The sequence below is a fragment of the Cnephaeus nilssonii genome (assembly GCF_951640355.1).
Source record: "Cnephaeus nilssonii genome assembly, chromosome: 1".
Lineage (NCBI taxonomy): Eukaryota > Metazoa > Chordata > Mammalia > Chiroptera > Vespertilionidae > Cnephaeus > Cnephaeus nilssonii.
The window spans coordinates 63,469,665-63,497,626 of record NC_137072.1 but is presented as its reverse complement, the minus strand read 5'-3'; the positions used below and the strand labels follow the sequence as shown (position 1 = coordinate 63,497,626).

Here is a 27,962-nt window from a genome sequence, read left to right as displayed (position 1 = left end):
TAAAGAATAAATATAAAGGAGAAGGCACGCTCACTGTGTGTGTGTGCACGCATGCATGCATGCACACAGAGAAGTAACAGGGCTTGGGGAAGAAGGATCGAGAATCCCTACACTGAACACTGTTATGTCCAGGACAATCAATTACATTGTGCTCATTCCTATATCTTTGCTCAGCAATATTCTATTATTAACTAGCGGCAACAATTGGCTTTGTTTACAAAGATTATATATAAGACATGCATATGGTCTATGCCTTACAAAAATCTTGAACTGTATTAACATTACAGGTATTATACAGGCATAAGAACCAATTACAATCATCTCATTCATCTTAACCTCAGTGATACTTTCAGTTAATAAATAGACAAATACAGAAGTTTTCACTACCTGAGCAGATCATAGCTGCTAGGAAAACCTTGCAGTAGGAAGCTCAGCACATTACTAATAGCAGCAATGGTAGGCTGGGATAAAGACATATCTCGAAGAGTCAGTAGCAGCTTTGGGATTAGCTGGAATTCCCTCATTAATTTGGCATTCTTTGAAGCTTCACTATAAGAGAAAAAAGACTTTATACACTGTACTATCATCTCTTCAATAACTAAACAACCAAGTATATAGATATTAATGAATACCTGGACTCTGTGAGCAGTTCAATGAAGTGTTCAAATAAGGAAAGATGAAGTTCATATGGTGCATGAAGCCAGACCTACAATAAAAATAAAGAATGGTATATATAGGGTAAAAAATACCCCAAATGTCAATCCTACAAGCAGAAATGCAGCACGTGAAACTTATTTCACTCATGAGTTAATTGAATATAACCACTTTATTACAATTTTTATTTGGTGAAATCCTGTAAAACTGCTTGTACATATGATTTCTGATTCTGTTTATAAAGGAATAATTGCTATGGAAATTACACCACTGGAGGGATCAACTGAAAAGGCAAGATCTAGGGAATGTTTCTCTGGAATCAATGACTGAATACTGAACACAAAAACAGAATATAATGAATACTGAATACTATATAGTGAATACAAAGACTGAATGACTGGAATCTTGTGTGGGGTCCGAAATGAATTAACCACTGTAAAGTAGTATATCACACAGTTCCTGGAACTCACAAAGCTGGGACCGGTTTGCACTCCCACCTCCCAGAGTGTGGAGAATTTGTAATACATGGGGAACTGGCAGTCTCAGTGTGGGGCTAAATTAGCATTAGATTAAAGGTTTTTCTATGTTCACCCTCACAAAGCTTAAAAGTATGTCTTAAGAGGAGCAAGATAACTGCAATGCAAGAGCAAAGTTCAATACTCTTTTAAAAGAAATACAACAAAAATTTAGCATGCAATCAAGAATTATCAAGTACACAAAGACAAAAGAAAAATATGACTCATAAATAGGAGAAAAATCAATTATTATAAATAGCCCAGAAATGACAGTGATAATGAAATTATCAGTACCTTAAAAAAGCTTATTAAAAATGTGATCCATATACTCAAGAATGTAACAAAAAATATGAACATGATGAAACAGAAGATAACCAAAGGTCCAAAATGAACTTCTGATGAAAAATAAAATATTTAAAATAAAAACTATACTATATGAAATTAACAGCAGATTAAACACTACAGAAAAAAATTCAGTGAACTTGAAGACATAAGAACACAAACTAATCAAAATGAAGCATGAGAGAAAATGCTGAAACTAGCTAGAGCATTAGCGACTTGTGGGACAACATCAAGCAACCTCAGATATGTATAACTGAAGTACAGAAAAGGTGGGGAAGGGTACCAGGAAAATAGTTGAAGTAACAACTAAAAATTTCCCAATTCTATAAAAATAACAAACTCACAGATCTGAAACAGCCAACAAACTCCCCAAAAGAAGTAACTAAAAATGACAATGGGGTGACTGAAATCATTCAAGTATGGAAAAAAAAAAATGTCAGTGACAATTGTAGTGTATGCAAAAATATTCTTCTAAAAAAAAAAGGATTTTTCAGATAGAATTTATAGTCAGCAGATGGGCACTGCAGGAAATGTTAAAGGAAGTTCTTTAGGCAGAAGAATTATACAAGATGGGAATCTAGAGCTACACAAAGGAATAATGCCATGCTACATAAGTGGGAAACTATAAAAGAATTTTTAAAAAATGTCTTTAAAAGATACCTGTTTTAAGCTGAAATAATAAAAAGTATTGTGGGGATTATAAACATAATAGAAGTAAATGTCTGATAACAACAGCACTAAGAATAGGAGGGAGAAATGAAAGGATATCTTCACAAGGCTTACACTACAGGTAAAGATAGACTACATTGTTACATATATATGTATATTATAAATTCTAGAACAACCACTAAAAGAGAAAATGCTTGTGTACGATTACTATTATTGCATTTATATTTATCAAGTGGATGTTCTAAAAAGAGAGTGAATTAAGTAGTTATTTATCACTGTGGTTGGGATAATAAGAAATGCTACATAAAGTGAGCAAGGTAATGTAAAGCCAACATTGGTAAAGCACCTAATTTCTGACATTTGTATATTATATTTTAATCAGAAATCTGAAACTAAAGATAATTCATGATTTAAGTGTCAGCCACTAGATGAAAAAAAACCTAAGATTGGTTAAGTAGGTCTCCTTAGTCCTCCCACAATTCCTTCTGCAGACCTTCATCTCTGTGCTTTCACAAGTTTTTAATTGTTTATTGACTTGTTTTTCTCTTCTAATGGACGAAATGCCTTCAGGCATGAACTCTGTCTTTACTTTCACAGCCTTAGCACTAATACAATACCAGGTTCAAAGATGCTCAATAGACATTTGCTAAAAGAATGACAGGTTTGTGTTTTAGAACTTGATTGGGTAGGAAGGGGAAATCACTGCAAGTTTTTAGTTTTTTTTTTTTAATAACTGATATGACTATGCCTTAGAAAGAATGAGATAAGAAATACAGGATAGCCTGAAGAAAGAAACACAGGATAGCCTGAGGAACGATATAACTATAGAACATATCTAAGGTGAGTGATAAGGAGAACTGATTAGGGCTTAGAATCTATACAACTTAATATCGAACTGTTTATGAACAGGGAGGAAGAAGCTGATTTTTTTTCAATTTCAAGCCTTGGTGACTGTGGGAATGGTGTTGTTAATAACAGAAACCCAAGTTAGAAGGAAGAACTAATTTGGGGAAGGATGTTGAGTTAAGGTGTTGCTGGGACATAAAAATGGAAATGTTGAGCAATAAGTTAGAAATAAGTCTGGCATTCAGATGTCAAGCTAGAGATTTAGATTTGAGAATCAACTTTGTAGAGATGAGGCTGAAGAAATGGGTGAGAATCTGAAGGAAAGAAAGCAACAAATAAAGGAAAAGATAATGAAATTGGACACAGTTGTCTAAAATAATGAAAATTTCATGCCATAGAATTATGGGGAAAGTAGTGAGAAAATATAAGAACCAGGAGAGTGCTACCTAAAAGGTAGCAAAAGTACGAGGCGATGCAAGAAGGAAAAAGACTGCATCACATGCTACTGAGAGTTGCGGGTACTGAGAACTGGTATCCTCCTATATAATAAAAGCCTAATATGCAAGTCGACTGAACAGCGGAACGACCGGTCGCTATGATGTGCACTGACCACCAGGGGGCCGATGCTCAAAGCAAGAGCTGTTCCCTGGTGGTCAGTGCACTCCCACGGGGGAGTGCTGCCCAGCCAGAAGCCGGGCTCACGGCTGGCGAGTGCAGTGGCAGTGGCAGGAGCCTCTCTCACCTCCGTGGCAGCACTAAGGAGCAGTGAGCAGGCGAGCAGTAAGGAGCGAGGGGTCCAGAACTGCGAGAGGGCACAGGCCAGGCTGAGGGATCTAGCCGCCCCCCGCCGATCCCCAGTGCATGAATTTCGTGCACCGGGCCTCTAGTATTACATAGAGCATATAGGCCAGGCTGCTAATAAGCTGTTAGAATAAGTTTTAGTACAGCAATTAGGGCACAGAGCCTGTTTGTCAAGGATCCTATCTAATGAAAGAGTAATATGCAAATTGACCATCATTCCAACACACAAGATGGCCACCCCATGTGGACACAAAACCACAAGATGGCCAGCAGGGGAGGGCAGTTGTGGGCGATCAAGCCAGCAGGGGAGGGCAGTTAGGGGTGACGGGGCCAGCAGAGAAGGGCAGTTGGGACGGACCAGGCCTGCAGGGCATGGCAGTTGGGAGGGACCAGGCCTGCAAGGGAGGACAGTTGGGGGGAACTGGGCCTGCAGGGGAAGGCAGTTGGACTTGACTGGGCCGGCAGAGGAGGGCAGTTGGGAGGGACCAGGCCTGCAAGGGAGGACAGTTGGGGTGGAACCCAGGCCTGCAGGTGAGGGCAGTTGGGGGGGACCAGGCCTGCAGGGGAGGGCAGTTTGGGGGGATCAGGCCTGCAGGGGAGAGCAGTTGGGGGGGGACCAGGCTTGCAGGGGAGGGCAGTTGTGGGGGACCAGGCCGACAGGGGAGGGCAGTTGGGGGTGACCGGGCCAGCAGAGGAGGGCAGTTGGGGGAACCAGGCCATCAGGGGTGGGCAGTTGTGGGGGGACCAGGCCTGCAGGGGAGGACCGTTAGGGGTGACCAGGTCGGCAGGGGAGGACAGTTAGAGGCAATCAGGCTAGCAGGGGAGCAGTTAGGCATCGATCAGGCTGGCAGGGGAGTGGTTAGGGGGTGATCAGGCTGGCAGACAGAAGCGGTTAGGGGCAATCAGGCAGGCAGGCAGGCGAACTGTTGGTAGCCAGCAGTCCTGGATTGTGAGAGGGATGTCCAATGGCCCTCAAGGGGTCCCAGATTGGAGAGGGTGCAGGCTGGGCTGAGGGACATCCTCACCCCCCGTGCACAAATTTCGTGCACTGGGCCTCTAGTTTAGCATAACGGACAAGACAGTGCTTACAGTAACTATGAGGAAGAAGAGTTAAGGCATAGATATTACAGTTAGCTAATAGTAAGTGCTTGGCTCCATTATGGATGGTGGGAATACAAAGAAAAAGGAACTAGATATGATCTATGCACACAGAGAGCCTACAGTCTCACAGGAGACTGTAGAGGAGGGCAGCTGGGAGGGGCAGAGGCTTTAGGCTTGGGAAGGGGCCGAGCCTGCGATCAGAGGGGCAGAGGAGTCCCCTTCCCAAGCCTAAAGCCTGGGGCAGAGGCTTTAGGCATGGGCAGGGGTCGAGCCTGAGAATCGGAGGGAAGGGGAAAAAAATCAATGGAAACATATCCTCAGGTGAGGATAAAAAGAAAAATAAAGAAAGAAATGTCATATCCTATGATAGACACATCTTGAAAATGCTTAAAGTTGTCATTTTTTCATGGTGAAGGGACTGGAGTCCGTGTTGATGAAAATACCTTGGCGGCTGCAGTGACTGGCAGTGGCTACAGCAGCAGGGTGATGGGGCTGGCACCTTCCCCTAATCAGCCCAGTCGCCTCCTGCAAAGGGAGGCCAGACTGCGGCTTAGGTCTGCTCCCAATGGGGAGTGGGCCTAAGCCATCAGTAGGACATCCCCTGAGGGCTCCCAGTATGTGAGAGGGGGCAGGCTGGGCTGAGGGACCCCTCCCCAGTGCACGAATTTTGTGCACCGGGCCCCTAGTAAATAATAATACAAGAATAAACTGTGTTTCATATACTCACAACTGTAAGGCTAATTTTGCCCCATCCTGTACTTATAAAACATATAGTGATGGGTACACACAGTAGTGAGAACAAGAAGTTAATGGACAAAGGATATGCAAGATTAAGCATTGCCTTGAGAGGACAGAGTAGAAGTTGTAATAGGACAGTAGAAATGAAAACTTGTTATTCTGACAAAATGAATGATATTTTACTATGAAGCTACTATTAACCAAAATTCCACATCTAACTCCTATTTATTGATGAAAAGTTTCTATTCATCAACAGAATTGTTTGATGAAAATATTTGCCTCACTTAATGCCAGAGGCAGCAGCAAATTAGCTACAGTTAGGCACATGCATTGTACCATTTTACTTCTCTACTATTCGTAAAACTGAATACCCTTGGGGAGAAGGAACTCCATCATTACCCTATTTGTCATATTTTATGAATGAAATTAACATAAGCACGATATAACTATAGAACATATCTAAGAAACAAAATTGTTTAATAGTTAACTCTATTGTTATACAGAGTAAGAGATGGATTCACTGATTACATATTACAAGTCAGTATTTATGTACATACTTCAAAATCACAAAGTAGATCCTGGAAAGCAGTTGAATTGGGAATAATGGAGGTCTCGTGTCCACTGTCAACAGTTCCCACCAAGGAAAATGTTAGATGGAGAATATGGCTGTTAAGAAGGGAACGTTTCTTCTTAAGTAGCATTGCCAGTAACTAAAAGAAAGCACACCAAATGCTTGTTATTAATCACACTATACATACAAACATATAAACACAGGTATACATAACACACACACACACACAATGGAGAACCCTACATAAAATAATTCCCGAGACTTCTAAGCTGATTTCCAAATTTTTATTATAACAATATAAAATTAGAGAAAATCTAAAAACCAGGGTAATCCCATTCCTTATGAAAATATCCACTTTCACATGAACTTTAAATTTACATATAAATTTTTAAACTGTTGTTGCTATCATGCTTATATAATTTGCTATTCTTCTTCTCTACATAACATCTATTAAAAAGATTTTTTCTCTTGTTACAACATAGTCTTCATAATTAGAATTGTAAAAGGTTGAATGATATTCTATGGATGTTTACAGTATTATTATTAGTCATTCTCATGTTCTTGGAACATTTAGGTTGCTCCTATTTTTTTCATGATCAACAATGCTGCTATGAATCCTTGTAAGAGTTTTGCAAAACAGTGTGATTAAATCTACAGAACAGTGTAGTGAATAGTTTATCCGTGCCAAATCAAATATTGGCTAAAGCTAGAGAAGGCATTGGTACTTCACTTACACTACAATGATTTTATCTTACTCCAAATGCCTCCTTTTCTTAAAAGTAACTTTCTACCTAAATCTAGTAGAGATTGTGAATATATGAACGCTGCATATTTTTAATCCCACACGAGTTTTCAGAATTAGCAATGGCACACTTACTGTACAGTGGGTCTCACTTCCTCTAGGTAAGCAAGGGGGGTGTATAAAAGATGACTGGGTGTGGAGGGGAGAGATAAGGAAAATGGGGAGAGCTCTGCATCTATTAATGATCTGTCAGTCTCTAGAGCAGGTGGTAACATGACCCTATTTCATCTCACTCTTGTTTCTGAAAAGAAAAATAGTAAACCACTGTTCTGAAAATATATTCAAATATATCAAAGCTATACTGAAATAACTTAGCCTAATTCAAAAGCTGAGTGATATTTGATGAGATAGGAGAACAATGATAAACCAAAATAAAGATAACAACTCATTCTCACTTGAAATGTGTTAGTTTTAATAAAAACTACTAACTTGTAAAGGTGACTTGTCAATATAATTCTTCCAGAGTTTGAGAAAAATGAGAAAAATAAAAATTAGTTTTTCTTTTTATGCAAAGTAAAGTGAGAGCAAAGCTTTATGGTTACAAACCTGGTAGCCCCTGATTCTTTCCATCTCTTTGCTGGCTAGTGGGTTACTCTTGACCACACAAACCAGGGCCTTGACTGCTGCATAGAGCCCCTCCACATCAGAAGCCATGGCTACCAGGCCCAGGATGGCTGCAGCTCCCCCAATGTACTGCAAAGTAGTGGCAACAGGCTTAGGGACAAATGTTCTTACTCCTGATTAAAAGACAGTAGAAAAAAAATTAAAGTCCCCATGTAAACAAGAACTGAATAAATCATCCTAAGAAGATTTAATTAATTATACATGCTATTTAAAAAAAACAAAACCCTTTAATCTAAAAAAGAAAATTCTAAAAAAACAAAAACCTTGAAGGTAGAATTTGGGAGAAGGCAATAAACATATTTTAATCAGCGGGAGGAGCGAGGAAGCAAAGTAGTGAGCAGAGAAGAGCTGGGTTTGAGAACAAACACAAATGTTTCTATGTGGCTTTGGGCAACATAAGACTCAAAAGCACAGAGGCCTTGGGAATGCATTTCGAGGCGAGTGCGAATGCTTCACTAGGAATTGCTGGGGTTAAACTTGGGGAGAGCAAAAGCACTTTAACTCTGGGAACTAGGTAATGGGATGGAGAGGCCATGCTTGCAAGATGACGTATTCCCTATGGGTAAGCCATGCAGAGCACATTAATGCTCATTACTCAAAGCTTCTCCCAGTTATGCAATCTGAGTTACAATACATCAGTGACCCCAGAGCATAATTACATGGAAACACAGTACTGGATCTAACTTTAGGTCAATTAAAAAAAAATTCACAGCTATATTTTAAAAAGGCATTGTTTGAATTTCATTTGCCCACTGATCAAGATTCAGATTTTTAAAAATAAAACTCATATGCATTTTATATTTCTATGTCCTTTAAAGTATTCACAATACTTTCATACTTTATGACACTGGATTTTGAAAACTACCTTCTAATGTAAGTAGGGCTAGTATTACTAGTGTAAGGATGAGTAACTTGAGCTCAAGTATTTGCCACAATGCCACATCTTGACAGAGCAGGGGCTGGGACCTCAAGTTTAGGGTTGGGGTTAGAGGGTTAGGGTTAGTTCAATCTGAACTCCTCAGTCACCATTCTTTGTACCATACCACAGCACTGCTGTATTTTTGCAAAAGACAACACAGTGCTCAGCAAGGATTTGCTAAACGGAATAAAGAAAAACTACCATGTGCCTCAGCATAAAGAAAACTGTTTTATCAATGCAATACACGATCAAAACAGAAAAACAGGCATGTTCACATCACCAGGACAATAAAAATTGCCAAAGATTGATAAACATGTAGGATTCTGACTAGAACAACACTAACTTGTTGGAACCAATATTATGAACTGATTTACAAATTAAAATATATAACTACTGGCTCTGAATTTTGGGTGGTCTGGTTGGAGTATGTCTCAAGACTATCTAACCAAAAAACAACTCTTTTGAAGCAGATATCCGATACAAAGCTCTGCAGAATGTCCACTAGTTCTGACTTTTATCAGAGTTGGACTCACACTGCTTACACTCTGAAGCTCTTATTTCTAGCTCATTTCCAAATAATAGGAGCGCTCATGAGTGCCAACACTGCTGCACCAAACCTGTAACAGTCATCAGCATTTCCAAGTCTTTACATCTGTCCCTAAATGTACTGTGACATTTACCTTGAAGCTACACAGGAGTAAATAGTTAAGAGCTCATCAGTGCTGACAAAAGAGGAAAAGTTAATGAAAGTTTAATGCGGTTATAATTTTAAACGTGAACTGGAGTTTGAGATTATAACTTTAGTCTCTAAACATTCCAAGAACATTACAGGTTACCACTATAAAAGATGAACCACCCCTTACGTGAGGAAAGTGAATGTATATGTGAAGGTAAATAAAGAAGTCTGGAACAACGAAGATGATTTGACTCACCCAAGTATCCAATCAGAGTGGCCCCAATTGTCCGGGCGGGCCCATTGAGATGTCCTGCTGCATTGTGTATCAACTTCACAGGAGTGGCATTCTCGTGGGAGGAAATGCCTAGCTGAAGAATAAGAAAGGAAAAAAAAATGTAACTATAGAAGAATAGTCTGAACATTTTTCTTATTAAAGTATCGTTGACATACACTATTATATTAGTTTCAAGTATACAACATAGTGATTCGACATTTCTATATCTTACAATGTGCTCACTACTCTAAATCTAATAACCATGTGTCACTGTGCAAAATGACTGCACTATTATTTATTATACTAGAGGCCCGGTGCATGAAATTTGTGCATGGTGTGTGTGTGTGTGTGTGTGTGTGTGTGTCCTTCAGCCCAGCCTGCACCCTCTCCAATCTGGGACTCACCCCCAATTGCCCTCCTCGGCCGGCCCAGTCACCCCTAACTGCCCTCCCCTGCTGACTTGGTCACCCCTAACTTCCTCCCCCACCAGCCTGGTTGCCCCCAACTGCCCCCCCTGATGGCTGGTCATCCCTAACTACCCCCCACCCCGCCGGCCTGGTAGCCTCTTACTGCTCCCCCTGCCAGCCTGGCCGCCCCTAACTGCCCCCCTTTGCTGGCCTGGTCACCCCTAACTGTCCCCCCATACTGGCCCGGTCGCCCCCAAATGCCCGCCCCGCCAGCCTGGTCGCCCCTCAGAGCCCCCCTGCTGGCCTGGTTGCCCCACACAGCTTGCTGTTCAGTTGTTTGGTCGTCCCTCACTAACCCCCCTGCTGGTCTGGTCACCCCACACTACCTGCTTGTTCTGTCATTGGTCGTCCCTCACTAACCCCCTGCCAGCTTGGTCGCCCCACGCAGCCTGCTTGTTCAGTCGTTTGGTTGTCCCTCACTAATCCCCCTGCCGGCCTGGTCATAGGCAGCCATCTTGTGAGGGCATGATGGTCAATTTGCACATTACCTCTTTATTATATAGGATGAGCACTCCTTTATTTCTTTTTATTAAAATGTGCAAACATTTCCAAAAGTGTGTAAACTCACAGAAAGTAAGTTAAACACAATCTACTCCGATGAAGATGGCAAGGGGGGGATCTTGGGAAACAAACAGTTTAGGGTACTTTTTGAATAAAACTCTGTAATGGTGTAAAGGTTCTTATCACTCATTGCCCCACAGTATTTCCACAGGCAAGTAAATGTCACATAAATTATGCAAAACTTTATGAACATACATAAAATATTCAATTTTGTGTGTGTGCATGCATGCACGCACACACAAGCACACAATGTGCTTTCAAGCAAATCCTATCTAATAAAGAGGTAATATGCAAATTGAACGTCACTCCAATACACAAGATGGCCACCACCATGTGGTCAAAGATGGCCGCCCCCATATGGACACAAGATGGCCACCACAAGATGGCTGGCAGGGGAGGGCAGTTGTGGGTGATCAGGTCTGCAGGGGAGGGTAGTTAGGGGTGACCAGGCCTGCAGTGGAGGGCAGTTGGGGGTGACCAGGCCTGCAGGGGAAGGCAGTTGGGGGGAGGACCAGGCCTGCAGGGGAGGGCAGTTAGGGGCAATCGGGCTGGCAGGGGTACAGTTAGGCATCAATCAGGCTGGCAGGGGAGTGGTTAGGGGGTGATCAGGCTGGCAGGTAGAAGCGGTTAGGGGCATTCAGGCAGGCGAGCGGTTAGGAGCCAGCAGTCCTGGATTGTGAGAGGGATGTCCGACTGCCCCCGAGGGGTCCCAGATTGGAGAGCGTGCAGGCTGGGCTGAGGGACAACCCCCCTCCATGTATGAATTTCGTGTATCAGGCCTCTAGTATGATTATAAGACTTTAATTTTATTGTTACCTGTAGAACCAAATTTATGTACAGTTTATGTTCCTTAGAAAATGGTAAATATATTCACATACAAACCTCTGCACAATAGTTGTCAATACTTTCTATTCCCAAGTCCTTTCCTTCCAGTCTCTTGATTTCCTTCCCCGGGGGCTTTGCCTCCCCTCATCAACCAAAACAGCTTGTCAAGCTCACTGAGGACGACCACCTTATGAAACCCAATGGTCAGTACTCTTAGTTTTCCTCCTTTCTTGCTGGCTGCTAATCCTTAGTCTTCTCAGCTGGCTCTGCTTCATCTCCCCAACTTCTAACACTGGAACATCCCAGGCTTCAGACTGAAAACTTTCCTCTTCTCTACTTACATCTACACTTCAGTGAATGAACCTAGTCTCATTGCTTGCTTTTTAAAAGTTTTGTTTTGTTAATCCTTACCCAAGGATATTTTTCCCTTTGATTTTTAGAGAGTAGAATGGAGGGAGGAAAGAGGGAAGAAAGAGGGAGGGAGGGAGGGAGGGAGGGAGGGAGGGAGGGAGGGAGGGAGGGAGGGAGATGGATATGAGAGAGACTCATCAATTGGTTGCCTCCCACACATGCCAGGGACTGAACCTTCGATCCTTACGTGTGCAGGTGAAGCTCTAACCACTGAGAAAAACTGGCCAGGTTCCTAGTCTCATGCCTTTAAATACCATCTATGACCATCAGGACAGGCAAACCTCTTCCCTCACTTCAGATTCCTATGTCCAATGGGCTCTGATAGCTTCAGTAGGATGTCTGATATGCTTCTCAAACATCTCCAAAACATAATTCTCAATACCCCCCACCTCCAAAATATTACTCTTCTTGTAGTTTTCCCCAAATCAGAAAAAAATTGACTCCATTTTCCTTGTTCTTAGAGAAAAATCCTTGGAGTTATCTTTCTCTCACAATTCATAGCCAATCTGTCATCAAAAACTGTTAGCTTGATCTTCAAAATATACCTCAGATCTGATCATCACTTTTCATCACAGCCACTGCTATCACCCCATTCTGTCCATCATCATCTCCCATATGAATTATTATTACACTGGCCTCAAAACTCATCACCCTGCTTCTACCTTTATCTCCCTTCAATCTATTCTCAATAGGAGGCATAGTAATCCTGGTTAAAAAGTCATAATATTTCATTCCTTTGTCTGGAACCCTATAATACTTCCCATCTCACTCAGTTAAAGCCAATGCTTTTACAAGTGCCTATAAATTCTAAACAATATTGTCCCATTCCTCTCTGCGTTCCTCTGCTCTCACTACATGTGCCTCTGCGGCAGGCACACACCTTCCTCATGGCTTTAGTACTTGTATTCCCAGAATACAAGACCCCCCACCCTATACTTACAGCCCATCCATTCTCCATGTTCTCATTGCTTGCTGCCTCATCCCTTTCCAAGTCTGTTCAAATTTCACTTCAGTGAGGCCTCCTCTGACTTTCCTGTTCAAAACTATAATCTTATCTCTTTCCCCTTCCCTACTTTAACACTCTTCACCTTCTCACATACTCTATTATCAGGGTATTTCTTTGTTATTGTTGTCTGTCTCTTCCATGAGAATGAAAGAACCATAAGGGCAGGGATTTTCTCTTTACCCACTGATGTGTGCTGAATAAAATGATGCACATAGTAGGTGATCCAGAAAAACCTTAAGTTGTAGCTTTAGAAAAAGCAATTGTCTTCTTACATTTTCTAAGCTCAATTTCTCAAATTGGCAATAAAAACATAAGATTATAAAGCATGCACTTAGAAGGCATTTCTTACTTTTCCAAATTAAGCTAATATCTAAATAGGTTTTGGGTTAAATCCAAAGCCAAAGAAACCAAATATAAATACACAAAAGCACCATTTCAGCACCTGCTCGGACTTAGGCAGTGCTCATGACTAAGCTCTGAAACTTCTTTCCAGGGAGAATCCATCCCAGCTCACCAGGAAATCATTGTGCTCACCTGCTTAGCGATGGCTTTGCTGTCCAACTTGTTGTACACCTTCCGGATTCTTGCCACTGTCAGGGAAGACACGGAGAGTGCATATAGGCCAAATGACACCTTTTCCTCTGGCACTAATAACACAGGAGATGGCACTATGCCTTCAGATTTTGCATCTTTACCTTCAAAAGAAAAATAATCCTTTCAAAATCATTATTCTAACAAGAATTTTAGTCTCCTTATCATTTTTAAATCAGCAAACTTGAAAATCTTTTAAAGTGGAACAAGAGAACTAAATTGAAAAACTTTTATTTAATTTTCAGCTCTTCATTTCTTTAACTAGGAAATAGGGAAATCCTCTAGTCACAGAGCTTTTCATTCCAAGTTTCACTCTAAAAATATGCTTAACATATAACATAATGCAAAGGAAGAGTTTTAATTATTATCAAACAAATCACAAAACGCATCCCCCGGTTCAAAGGAAAAGAAAATGAGTGAAATGTCCATGAGCTTTTGGCCCTAGCCTCCTCCCCAACGAGTGCCCTCATCGCTGCCTCTCTGTACCCTTCTAGACAGCACAGCAGAGTATGTAAGATGGGTTAAGTTTGAATCTCTGCTATATCACTTAAAAGCTGTGTGAGCTATATATCCCTGTGCCCCAGTTTCCTCATCGGTAAAATGGGGATGCTAACAACTGTACCTAACTCCCAGTATTTTGAGGAGATAGATAAAATATGAAAGGCTCAGAACAGCTATATCTTTCAGGCGTATTAACTTATTCAGCACTTAAGTGCTCAATAAGTGTTAGCTATTATGGATACTATAAGTGTTAGCTATTATGGATACTATCTAAATCAAAACATGAATGAAAGACAAATGACTTAGCCACAGGATTATCTTGTCCTAACTTCTGAGAACCTTGGTAGATGAGAACAAGGGATGGAAGACATTTGGAAAGAGTACCACATCAGTTCCTTTGACTCTAAATTCTTTTTGGGAGAAAGGATAACAGAAAGTACACAGCAGCAGTAAAGGGATGAGAAAAATTGTTGTTAACTGCTCTAACCTAAAAAATATATGTGTGTGTTTTCTGGACCCATCATTCTTTCCTTTAACAAGAGTAGATACACTTTAAATTGCTTCATGTAATAGGAGAAATAACAGAAAGAGGAGAAAGCTGAGGTTAGACTTTTAATGAGATGTACACCTACATCCTAGAGCCAGGAAGAGAAACCGGAAAACTAGTGATCAGGCATGAAGAAAAAATCAGGAAAGTACATTATGATCAGTGGAGAACACTGTGAAGAGGTGTGAGTTGTCAAGAGCATCATGCTGAAGAAATATATAGAAGCTCCCCCCCCTTTTTGATAAACAATATATAACCTATATACACACATGCACTTTATTCATGTAAAAGATATGCAGATTACTTATATACAACTTCAAGAAGAAAGAATAAGTCACTTACATGGCATACATACAGCCTGAAAGCTTCCAACATAATCTGGTCCTAGTTCATAAATGGTAGTGACACTTGAAGGAGGTAAAACTTCTTCCAAAAAATGTGTGGGTCCTAGTCGCCAAACCAGTGAAGCAATTTGGCGTTGGGCAGGTGGAGTACCAATGTATGCATAGACTGTGCTGACCACAGGAGGATTTACAGAACCTGAACCCCCAGGAGTACTGTGAACATAATGAAGCTGTAAAGAAAACAAAAATAAGTGTGTGAGCTACAACACACACACAAAAACAACTTTTCCCAGGAAAATGAGCATTTTTGTTGTATATTTTCATTATCCCAAGGTCATACAACCTTATAAACATACCAAAAGTGTTGGGTTGAGAAACATAAGGGCAAGCCAAGATTCTGAACCCTAACGTGAAAGTTGGAAATGAGTTATCCAACTCCCAATACAGATACACAATCTAATGCTAGAAAAGGCAATAATCAAATATAGGGAGACTGTTATTGTCTGGTTTGTTTGCATATCAAATTAATGATGTGTCTATGACATTTTTTGGGTTGATATAAAAACAGCTTTCCAACTATGGAATTCAAGTAGACTTAAATTAGCTGTTACCTTCAATGTGAGTGTGTTAAATAAAATTATTCATGAAAAGTTTCATAATGGGTAAAGTGCTATTAAAATATTAGAAAAGTGAATAGTCTATTATATGTTATAATTTATACACACACACACACACTTTAATCTCAATGGAAAGTACATTCTCAGATTCGAAGTTCCATTACTATTTACTGACATGTTGATTAAATTACCATTCAATTTGTTTGTAATAAATACATAGAGTATAAGAGATAATGAAATCAAGTTGCATCTTATTGTGTGAGCAGCTTTCATCATTTCACAGAATGCAATACATTTGTCCTAGTTTCAGATAACATCTATTACTCCACACGCTAAAGAACAGTTCCTGGTGTTGTAAATAGTATGAATGTGAAGACCAATACATGAACTATCGTTGGCTTCCAGGACTCTGGCTTCTCATAGGCACAATTATGATGATAATGTAGATATATCAATAATAAATCTCCTATCTCTCAATTCTAGAAGCTGAGGACATTTTTATTTTCAATAATACTAAAAATAATGAGAAGCAATCTACAAACCCATTTCAAATGCAGTCGTGTATACAAAAAATAAAAAAGACTATTCTCACAGAGTGCATTTTAGCATTTATCCTCCTGACACACGATGCCAAAATAAAGTATCATTTAGGAAGGAAATATATTCAAGGAAGCTGCTGATTTCACTACTTTTTAAACATTAATTCACACAAAAGAACAGACTTTGCCTTTACTACTTTTTTCAAGTGATATCTCTACAAAAATTGGCACTAATTTTAGAAATTAAAGAATTTTAAGTGTTTGCTAGTTGAGTTCTATAGCAAGTAACTAGCAGTCTTTATCCTGATTCAAAAAAAGAAACTTCTGATTCTTTACTGGTTAATGCACCTCTCTTGCCTCTCTCCTGGGACTAATCTGGGTGACCTGAAAATAAAGATGAATAAAAACAATTCCAGCTCTAAAGAATATAGAATCTACTGATTGCATACAATAATAACAAAGAAGTGACAAAAAAGTGTGCTCATAATTTATTTAGGCATCCTTCAATTAGTTTCTCTGTTGTGAAAAAGCACTCTGCAATCTGGCTCAATCACTGACATATTCATTAATTCTTTATTTTGTAACCTCTCCTTTCCATTCTTCTCGAATGAAGTGATAGGAACTAGCCAGCCACATGACTCTAACATAGTGTTCAAATAGAAGGTCAATTTAAAATTAAGACAATTAAAAAAAATACCCCTGCAAACACACATACACACAGACACCCTAAACTATCTTGTAAAGCAGGTTGAGCTTTCCAAGTGCAGGGATGCTCACCTTCACAGTGCTGACAAGCTGTCCATCGATGTAGAGGGCCACAGTGCTGTTCTTGAGCATGCCTTTGCTCATCACCAGAACCAGATGATGCCACTGCCCCTCGACTATTAGTTCTCCACATCGAAAGCGAGCACAGCATGGGAGAATCTCATAAAAAGAGGACTCTTCACTAAAATCATCAACTAAGAAATAAAACAATACTCAATATTATCCTCATTCTAACAATTATTCATATCTAGATCTTGACTTTATGTTAAAATAATATGATGACAATGTAAATGAAAATATCCTATTTGTTCAGTAACTTTATCTGTAGTAAAAAGCAAAGCCCGGGATATACTTTTGCTTTCTTCTCAAAATACATGTAGTTATAACCAAATAAAGTTATAATAGTTAATGAAATAAAAATAAATAAGATTAAATAGATAATAAAATACATTTATGATAGACAACAAAAAGAGACTAGCTATATAAAGGGTCTTTTTAAATTCTACCTTGACATACATTTGATTATAGCATTGGTTAGAAAAAAGACCAAGAAAATTTAAAATTATATTCTTGCTATATGCTCTGCTCAGTGATGCAAGGGGGCAACTATCTGTTCTTCGTTTGTGAGTGTACAGTCCTGACCCTGACCTGACAATAGCTGGTAGTAAGATAATTTATGGAATGGAAAAGTATTTGGCGATCCAAGTACTCTACTTCACCAGATAATTCTGGTGATTTGCTAACATTCTGCAATCACTTCCTGACTCTAATCTGGCTTCTCTCTGCTATCCAATATGCTGCCAGATTGTACTAGGAAATAATAGGTTTTATTAATTTAACTGTAATGTTAATTAATTAATATTAATATACCTTTTCTAACTATTCAAGAAGGGGAGAACAGCAGAAATCTAGATGTTAAAAACTTATTCCCCCCTCAAATTTTTTTTTTAAAAAGAGCTAATCTGCAACCATGTAACTTAAAGCAGACCCACCATTTTTCAGTACAAGCAGAAGAGACAAGTAAATATGCTGAAAGTTAAAACTTTAAATAATATGCAGAAAGAACTACAAATAAAATGTTAATTTCTATTTTTTGAATCTTAAAATATCTGCATGTGCTGAAATGCCAATTCAGAATATACATCTATTAATGAGTTAAGACTACTACAAAGACAGAATCTTCTCCACAGGTGACCTAACTTAGGAACAGAATTAAATAAACTAGGCAAAAAGCAGGGTCTAATTTGGAAAGGATGTGAAAAAAGAAGACCAAAAGTATAGGCAAAACCAGGAACTCTTCCCTCTCCCTACCCTCGTTAATAGACTTCATCTTTTTGGTGATTATAGAAAATACTAGATGCCCCGTGCACGAAATTTGTGCATGGGTGGGGTCCCTAGGCCTGGCCAGAGATCAGGGCCTATTGGGGCCATCTTGCCCAGTACTGATTGGGACCGGGCTGACTGGGGCCTGCCAGCTGCTGGATGGGGCCTGCCGGAGGGGGGTAGGGACAGGAGGGACCAGGGGAAGTTGGCTGGCCATGGGAGTTGGCTGTGGGAGCGCACTGACCACCAGGGGGCTGCTCCTGCATTGAGAGTCTGCCCCCTGGTAGTCAGTGCATGCCATAGAGACTGGTCGACGGGTCGTAATGGTCTTTACCAGAGGCCCGGTGCACGAATTCATGCACGGGTGGGGTCCCTCTGGGTGGCCTGCAGGGATTGGGCCAAAACCTGCAGTCCAACGCTGCCTGCAGCTTCTACCTGCCGCTCCCGCTCATCCCGGCTCCACTGTGCCTGCCGTGGGTTTGTGCCCAATCAGTCCCATTCGGGAGAGGCTCGCGCTGCTGCAGCAGCACTCACCAGCCATGAGCCCGGCGTCTGGCACCCTCCCAAGGGGAGTGGCCTGTGGGATCGGGCTGAAATCAGGTCTCCAACATCCACTGAGGGGTCTCGGATTGTGAGAGGGTGCAGGCCAGGCCGAGGGACCCCACCGGTGCACGATTGGGCAGGGGAGGGACTGCAGGAGGGCTCCAGGGTATGTCCAGCCCATCTCGCTCAGTCCCGATCAGCTAGACCCCAGTAGTAAGCTAAACTACCGGTTGGAGCATCTGCCCCTGGTGGTCAGTGCATAACATAGCGACTGGTCGACCAGTTGACTGTCTGCCCCCTGGTGGTCAGTGCACGTCATAGCGAGCGGTTGAGCAGCCTTAGCATATCATTAGCATATTACTCTTTGATTGGTTGTTCGGTTATTCTGCTGTTCAGTCTATTTGCATATTACCCTTTTATTATATAGGATTACTTATAAAATTTTCTGAGTTTCACATTCTGACTCAGGCTTAAACCAAGACATACCCAGTATTCAACAGTGTCAGGATATCTTGGTGAGCCAACTGGTTTCTGACAACTATTAATTTCTTAGGCATCTTAATGGGGTTGCAGCTGTTCAGAGGATGAACTCTTTTTAGCAACATCATATGTATATGTTGATATAAATTCTAGTGATATATAGACTATAGTAGTCTTGCAAATTACATTTAGTGAAAATCTATAAAGGTAGAAAACACTTTTCTGGTTTACTGAAACATCCCTAGATCTACTCCTTAATTTTCCAATTAAATTCTACCCTCTTTCCAAATTCTTCATTTCCTCTTCTCATTGTTTCCCCTTCAAATCATTCATATTCCTTTTCCTTTATTTTTCTTTCTTCTCACTCATTCTTTTGTATTTTTAAATAATACCTGTTGGCTTCCTATGTGCTAGGTACTGCTTTAGGTGGCAGGTCACCTAGATTACCAAGGTTGTAATGTTGTATATAGAAACTTAGAATTCTTGTAAGGTAGATAGACAAAAACAAAGTAAATAATTAAAACCTATTACGGCCAGATAAATAACAAAGAATATTAAAGAAGGGCTATGGCAGTGGGCATAAGGAGGAAGAAAAAGTTCAAGAAATATTAAGGATACATAATACAGGAACACTTAGTGAAAGAGGTGGTATTTTCAAGGTAGACATGAGGGTTCTGTCTGGTAGTGGGGGTATCATTTCACAAGACAGAGAATAGAAGGAGATGCAGGTTTTATAAAATAGAAACATTACGGTATGAGTTGTTTACAGGAAGGCTCTTCATATGAAGGTATCTAATATGCAGTTGAAATATACAAATCCTAGGACACAAACATATAAAAACTTTACTCTCTGAGTCCCTGGGATAAAAAGACCTAAAGACTTAACACTAACTGAAATTGACGATTTTTTTTTCTTCTCATGAAGAGCAGGTTGAATATGAAGACAAATGAGGAAACCTTGGGCAATACTAATCTTAAGGGAAAGATGGAAGAGAAAGCTGTTGAAGAACACTGCAAAAGAGGTCAGAGAAATAGTGAAAGAACAAGTATCCCAAATTACAAGACTGGAGACCGTTTTAATTAAGATAAAACTATCAACGGGGTCAAATGCCACAGAAGAGGCAAATAAAGAGTCCTAATAAGAACTTTAAAGCAGTTACTGCATTGATGCCTAACTCTGTACTAGTCATGATGAAGAATACTAAGTAAAACAAGAAGCCTTACAATCAAACTGAGAAGCTAACATTCATATTCAATTAATATTTGGACACCAACCACATGTGAAGCAATACATGGCATTTTATTTATTTAGTTAAGACCAAATTAGATGATAAAAATAGGTATATTTTTACACAAATGCTTATAATCACAGCAAAGAAAATTCAGTAAACTGGATGAATATTTTATGTTATTTACATAATTTAGAAAGCTCTTCACGCACGTCTTGAGTTTGAAGTTCCTCTGTATAGCAATGTAATGTTATAGCGTGTGGAAGGGAATTATGGAATTAGGACTAAGTGGTATGTATTAAGTCTTGAAGGTAAGTGATGGATAAAGTAATTTAAGTGTTATTATGTCTAGCACAGTGTCACATATGGTAGGCAGGTGCTCAATGAATATTCATTAGTTAAGCAGAATTCACAGCCAATGAAGGTCCTTACTAAAATATACCAGACAAGGAACCTGCTTTCCTAGCAAAGGCTGTGCTTTTCTTGGCAAGTAGAGATGAATCCTTATTTTAGGGACTCTCTCCACTGCTTTCTAAGTCTCTTATAAAAGTGCCTTAAAATTTACTGGTAAACAAGACTTCATATAACCTGTTCTATTCTATAATAATTTAAATGGGAAAAATTAATATTATAATGAACTTTAATACTTTTAATGATCACAAGAAGCAAAAAGAAAAAGACAGATACTGACCATAGTTCTGGAGTAGCTCCTCTTTGGTGGAAACAATCAGAGATCGGTCTTTTGCTGACAGAACTATTGCAAGGCACACGTAATGCTGCTCAGAAGAATTTGCTCGGCGCACAACAGTCAGAAATCTGACAGGATGGTTATTTGGACAAGAACTAAAATGTTCAACACAAAACCAGCTAGAGTAGCTTAAGCCAGAGGGAGGAGGAAAGAATCTTTCACCTAAAGTAAAAATAGGAAAATAACAATAAAAGTTTATGTTGAGTCATGTTTACATAAAAAAAAAAATAGCAATGAACTCTAAATACAATATAATCTACTAAAAAAAGGACTCTCATAAACAAAGGAAGTAATATTTACCAGAACCAATGCCGCTGACCACAGCCCCATCAGTAAGACCTGTTGTAACAGCACTGTTTGTAGGGGCGTTATGAGGGGCCAAACTGGGCAGGAACAGGCAGCTATTAAAGAAAAGATGACATACATATTAGAGATCAACTTTTTTCCTGTGTTATCACTATGCATTCACCACTGTGAAATAAACTGCCATTTCTTAAGGGGTATCAAGGGATAAAAGATCATGGAATAAATCTGGGTGCCTAACCAAGTTTTTCCCTCCTTTTAATTATGTGAGAGTATGGAAAGATATACTTTACAAATCTCATACAGTGCCCTGGCCAAGTGGCTCAGTTGGTTGGAGCATCATCCTGTACACCAAAAGGTGGCAGGTTTGATTCCCCTTCAGGGCACATACCTAGGTTGTGGGTTTGATCCCCGGTTGGGGTGTGCATGGGAGACAATCAATTGATGTCTCTCTCTCTCTCTCTCTCTCTCTCTCTCTCTCTCTCTCTCTCTCTCTCTCTAAAAAAGCAACAAAAACATATCCTTGGGTGAGGATTAAAAATAAACAAACATAAAATCTTCAATAGCATCATTTGACATTTAAATTTTTTTTAAAATAAAAGTATAATTTGCAAAGGGTAAATGTACCAACATATAACCCTGTTCAAGACAATTATAAAATTGGAACAATTTTATTACCATTGAAAAACTCCCTGTGCCTCGTCCAGTGAGTCACTCTCCTATTATGACCATTCTGATTAGTTTTGTCTATTCCCAAATGTGCTTGAATCCACTATTCAATAATAACCTATGACAATCTTCTTAAAATACAATTTATAGCTTTAGATCAATGTATAAGAATCCCACAAATAACTCGTATAGACGTAGATCTGTTCTATTAGCATCTGTGTCCATTTCGAGGCTGATGGACTTTATAAACTCTTCTATATTCTCTATAGATTCTTAACTGTTGCTTCTGCTACTACAACCTTTTCTGTCAATTGAAAAAAATTTACTTATTTGATGTGATAGTCACTGAATATTTATAATGTATGAGATACTAAGACAGGTATTTTGAGGGAAAGGATGATAAAACCCAGTCAAAGAACTTTAAATCTTATTTTAATTTGCATATTATCCATAAACTTATTATGTTAAATTAGAGGCTGGTAAACATTTTCTGGAAAGGACCAGACCATAAATATTTTACTCTCTGCAGATAAGATAGTCTCTTTCACAACTACTCAACTTTGCCACTGCAGCATGAAAACAGCCAAAGACAATATATAGGTAAATGAGTGTGGCTGTGTTACAATAAAACTTTATTTACAACAAAACAAAATTTACAAAACATATTTGAACTTTGGGCTGTAGTTTGATGACTCTAATACCATATAAAGTTATCTAGTATAACAAGTAATTTAAAATAATTAATTTATAATAAGTAATTTGAAATAACAAATAAATAATCAAGAAGGGCTAAACTAAATAAGCACTATGTTCTTTCACAGCAGCCAGTCTACTTTGCTAGGTTTTATTCTTCCCTGCTTCACTAGTAATGGTCACTCCAATCCATCAAAACAAATACCTTATCAGTGTGGCTAACAATGACACCAAATAAATTATAAAGTGAAAAACCAACAAAACTACTCTTAACATGATCAAGAACTCAATAATTTGAAACTAAACAGTATATAATATATTTTAACTAAGTAGATTTAAAACCAAAGGTCTATTTGTCAAAGGCAAGTATGAATCATAAAAAACATAACAAGGCTTGGCTACCTTGTAAATTCCTTACCCAAACCCTTCAAGGGATGTGTCAAATTCAACAAAAGCTGGAGTAACTGATGACCCATGAAGTCTGATGTCATGTGGAGTTGTCATGGAGACCAGACACTTTACCCGGGTCAGGGGTACAGTGCTTCCTTCTGCAGATTTTACCAGGCTCTTGCTTATCCGATAGTGGTTATCTTCGTGTAAGCTGAAAACATTATCAGAACCCAGACCTTCCATAGACATGATCAGACTACCTGTAAGTCAAAGAAAATTTCTTGGGAAAAATATCGCGTAATTTTCTAAAATAATGACTTTACAAGGCTGATTTATTTTTAAATACCACTCTTCAGTTTTTATAGTTAATTAAAAATTTTATTATAAACACCAGTTTTAATGTACTTTATGTTCATTTTAAAACTTAACCTTTTGCACTCGGATGTCGAGTGTGACTCGACATGGTTAGCATTAGAATAAAAGAATCGAGAAAAAAGCAAGCGAGTGCAAAGGGTTAAAAAGCCCATGTTTCCTTTTTTTACATATTACTAAAGTAATAAACACATTGTAGAAATGTTGGAAACCAGAGCACCAATAACCACTATTCCAGCCACTGTTACAATATCCTATCTAATAAAGAGGGAATATGCTAACTGACCCTCACACCATCACAAAGATGGTGGCGCCCACAGCCAATAAGGAGGGAATATGCTAATTGACTGCCCCACCCTCAAAGATGGCGGCGACCACAGTCACAAGATGGCGGCGCCCAGTCTCCTCAGCCCCGCCGGGGTGCCTGCCTCCGGAGTCCCCCAGTCCCCTCAGTCCCCCAGCCACCAAGGGCCGGCCCGAGGCGTAGGCAAGCCTCGGATGGCAGCTGCCCAGCCACCCAGGGCCGCCTGAGGCTCAGGTAACCAGGGCCGGCTGAGGCTTGCACTGCCGGCAGTGGCAGCAGCAGAGGTTTGATGGGGCATCGCCTCCCCCTTATCGCCGGGTTGCCTCCCAAACCTGAGGGCTATCACTCACTGTTTGGCTTCACCTCTTTCCCTATCTAGCCTATACTCCTTGGTGTATCTCAACTACCATTATCAGTATTTTTAATTTCCTGTCCTTCATGTCCTCCTTTAGCAGCTGTCCTGTTAATATTCCAATCAACGTTCTTTAGTCCAGGCAAGAAAGGCTAATAAAGAAAGACAAAGTAATTATGAATCCTTTGGAAAAGAAGTATTACCTCTGCCAAGCCAAGGATTATTCTGCAAGTAATTCAAAATCTCCTCTGGATCTCACTTATTACATCAATGATTCCTCCCTGACCCCCTTCAGTCACTCAACCAGATCTTTTTCTACATTTAAAGAACAAGAAACAAAAACAACAACGAACTCTTCTCTTTCCTTCCTATCATAGTCAAACTTATTGAAATAATATTCATCCCCCACATAGTTTTCATTTATAAAAATCAACCAAAAAAAAAAAGAAACTTCAAAGTCAACTTACTTCTCATCTCTGGCTCATAACTCAGTGAACTTGGTTTGTGGACTCTATATTGTTTTAGCAGTTTTTTGTCCCAGGCACCACAATTTAATGGACTTGCCAAACGCAAAAACTCCCTAAAGAAAAAACAAAACAAAGTTATTCCTTGACTGAGAATATTATATAAATCATAAACCAAACATACACAAAATGAGTTACTGAATTATAACACATCAATTAAAATACAAAAGCAGCCCTAGCCGGTTTGGCTCAGTGGATAAGAGCATCTCCTGCAGACTGAAGAATCCCAGGTTCGATTCTGGTCAAGGGCACATGGCTGGCTGAAGGCTCGATCCACAGTAGGGGGTATGCAGGAGGCAGCTGATCAATGATTCTCTCTCATCATTGATGTTTCTATCTCTCTCTTCTTCTCCCTTCCTCTCTGAAATCAATAAAGAATACATTTGAAAAAAATATATAAAAGCAATGTTAATTTTACATTTAAATACCAAGCACTTTAAAGTGCAGAGAAAACTGTGAAGGGTTAGGAAATGACATCTGAGGAGCATGTTTTCCTGGAATGGGATGTACCCTCTGTCAGTTTTTCAGTAGAGTGAGAGGACATGCAATTATAACCTGTAGCTTATCAGCACCTGGGTGCCTGTACCATTATGTGACCTTTTCCTCTGAGAACTCATCACCTGAAAACTGACCATGTCCAAATGGTTGATCTCCATTGCTTATCTGTTTATCCAACTAGGCAATGTAAGTTATTTAGTAAAATAATAGTACTGGGTATGAGATAATGAGATAATCTCTCACATTCTCCTTTTCTCTCCTTTTAAAGTAGCAGATTACCAAGAAGGGTCAGGGGAAAATCCCCATGCTATTTTCAATATTTTAGGATTCTGAACATATCCATCATAAGATGATGGAAGAAGAGAGTGGGACTGTCTTGTTCATTTTGGTATCAAGGCCTCGCACATGGTCAATTTCTTGCTTTTGATATTGTGCTATAATTATATAAAATGTTACCACTGGGGGAAACTGGTTAAAGGGGACACAGAACCTCTTTGATCTAAGTTTACAACTTCCTTTGAATTGGTAATTATTTGAAAATAAAAAAGTTAAACAAGTATTTCTTAAAAGAGTCCTTACATATAAAAAGTTCTTAAAGTATGTGCAAGTCATAAATATAGTATGACATTAAAGGAAAGTGAGTGTTTGCTGAATTCACGTGGAAGAAATAACCTACAAACAGAAACATCCTTGTCTTTATTAAAAGCTAGATTTATGTGTGTATGCACTACATTTTGAGCATTTTGCCCATTTTTGTTGTGCTTTGGATCTTCCCACAGATACTTGAATATATGTCGATTAAAGCAAGAGCTCTTGCATATAGACTCTAGGAACTGTCATTACTAATTGTGAATTATTAAATGTGAAAAAGAGAACTACTGACCTCAGCACCATGGGCTCCAGAGCCTGGGAGGCCAATCGTTCAAACATCCGCTGGAGGGGCGGATGCAGCGCGTGGTCCTCGTCAGCTAGGGCAGCGCTGCACCGCTGCAGCAGTCGTGCGTGAAGTCCGGCCTCACACATGACCTGCTGGTTTCTCTCTGTGTGCACCAGGGATTGTAAAATATTCGCCACGGCAAGTTGGAGGTCCAAAGCATGCTAAAGTTAACAAAGAAATCCACACCACCAGGGCATTCTTAGTAAGACAGGTGGTAGTTCTCTCCACATGAAGTACACCTTTTCATTCAAGGTCTCAACAGGCTGCGAATTACATTCCGGTTCATTAAGTGGCTGACTTAGTGACACAACGGCTCCAGAGGCTGGGCAAACGCTTGCCATCCTCATTATGTTGGCATTCCCAGCTGGACTTCATTCTCTTCCAAGTCTTTTATATTATACTAGAAATTCGTGCACGGGGGGGGGGGGGGGGGGGGCGCGAGGGAGGGGACACAGAGGGGGTGTCCCTCAGCCCAGCCTGCACCCTCTCCAGTCTGGGACCCCTCGAGAGATGTCCGACTGCCCGACTGCCCGTTTAGGCCCGATCCTACTGAGATCGGGCCTAAACGGGCAGTTGGACATCCCTCTCACAATCCAGGACTGCTGGCTCCCAACAGCTCGCCTGCCTGCCTTCCTGATTGCCCCTAACTGCTTCTGCCTGCCAGCCTGATCACCCCCTAACCACTCCCCTGCAAGCCTGATTGATGCCTAACTGCTCCCCTGCCAGTCTGTTTGCCCCTAAATGCCCTCCCCTGCAGGCCTGGTCACCCCTAACTGCCCTCCCCTGCAGGGTTGATCGCCCCCAAATGCCCTCCCCTGCAGGCCTGGTCCCACCCAATTGACCTCCCCTGCTGGCCATCTTGTGTCCACATGGGGGCAGTCATCTTTGACCACATGGGGGCAGCCATCTTGTGTGTTGGAGTGATGGTCAAATTGCATATTATTCTTTTATTAGATAGGAGGATTAGATAGGATAGAGACCTGGTGCACGGTGGGGGCTGGCTGGTTTGCCATGAAGGGTGTCCTGGATCAGGGTGGGGGTTACCTTGGGGCGTGGGGCGGCCTGGGCGAGGGGCCAATGGTGGTTTGCAGGCTGGCCATGCCCCCCGGCGACGCAAGTGGAGGCCCTGGGATCTGGGATTTATTTATCTTCTATAATTGAAACTTTGCAGCCTTGAGCGGAGCCAAGCCTCCTGCTCCCTCCATGGCTGCAGCCATTTTTGTTGGGATTTATTTATCTTCTATAATTGAAACTTTGTAGCCTTAAGCGGAGGCCAAGGCAGGCCAGGACAGGCGGAAAGCTTGGCTTCCTCCATTGCTGGGGAAACCCAAGCCTCCTGCTCACTCCGTGGCTGCAGCCATCTTGGTTGGGTTAATTTGCATACTCACTCCTAATTGGCTGGTGGGTGTGGCTTGTAGGTGTAGCGGATGTATGGTCAATTTGCATATTACGCTTTTATTAGATAGGACTAGAGGCCTGGTGCACAAAATTTGTGCATGGGTAGGGTCCCTAAGCCTGGCCAGCGATCAAGGCTGATTGGGGCCTTCTGGCTGCCGGCTGGTGACTCCCCTTCCTGGCTGCCAGGTGCCCGTTGGGGCCTTCCTTTGTTCTGCACCGCCCCCTTGTGGTCAGTGCATATCATAGCAAGTGATAGAACTCCTGGTCTCCTGGTTGAACTCCCATGGGGACACTTTGCATATTAGCCTTTTATATATATAGATGACTGTATAGCTAATAGTATTTTTATTTTTATAGAAATAGTGGCTGTGAAGTCTTTTCATGGTGGGTTAATAGCTTAAAGGAAGTCCTATTATTTACATTTGTGACACTTTAGGTCTTAGAGGCCATACATTTTAACAAGATTTGCCAACCAAACTACAGGTCACCCAAA

General features: G+C 40.4%; 1 protein-coding gene across 6 annotated transcripts in view; it reads right to left on the bottom strand.

Moving 5' to 3' along the window:
- The window catches only part of WDFY3 (WD repeat and FYVE domain containing 3), a 272,662-nt gene that overhangs the window by 88,986 nt on the left and 155,714 nt on the right, over window positions 1–27,962 (bottom strand). For all 6 annotated transcript variants that reach the window (XM_079786784.1, XM_079786785.1, XM_079786783.1 and 3 more), the window contains 13 exons: window positions 26,018–26,232; window positions 24,580–24,692; window positions 23,113–23,344; window positions 21,330–21,430; window positions 20,973–21,191; window positions 16,719–16,900; window positions 14,784–15,015; window positions 13,337–13,497; window positions 9,515–9,626; window positions 7,586–7,776; window positions 6,224–6,376; window positions 633–706; window positions 388–549 (listed from right to left, as the gene is read on the bottom strand). In XM_079786784.1, the coding sequence (XP_079642910.1) occupies window positions 388–549; window positions 633–706; window positions 6,224–6,376; window positions 7,586–7,776; window positions 9,515–9,626; window positions 13,337–13,497; window positions 14,784–15,015; window positions 16,719–16,900; window positions 20,973–21,191; window positions 21,330–21,430; window positions 23,113–23,344; window positions 24,580–24,692; window positions 26,018–26,232 (2,147 nt within the window). The remainder of the gene's footprint in view (window positions 1–387; window positions 550–632; window positions 707–6,223; window positions 6,377–7,585; window positions 7,777–9,514; window positions 9,627–13,336; window positions 13,498–14,783; window positions 15,016–16,718; window positions 16,901–20,972; window positions 21,192–21,329; window positions 21,431–23,112; window positions 23,345–24,579; window positions 24,693–26,017; window positions 26,233–27,962) is intronic.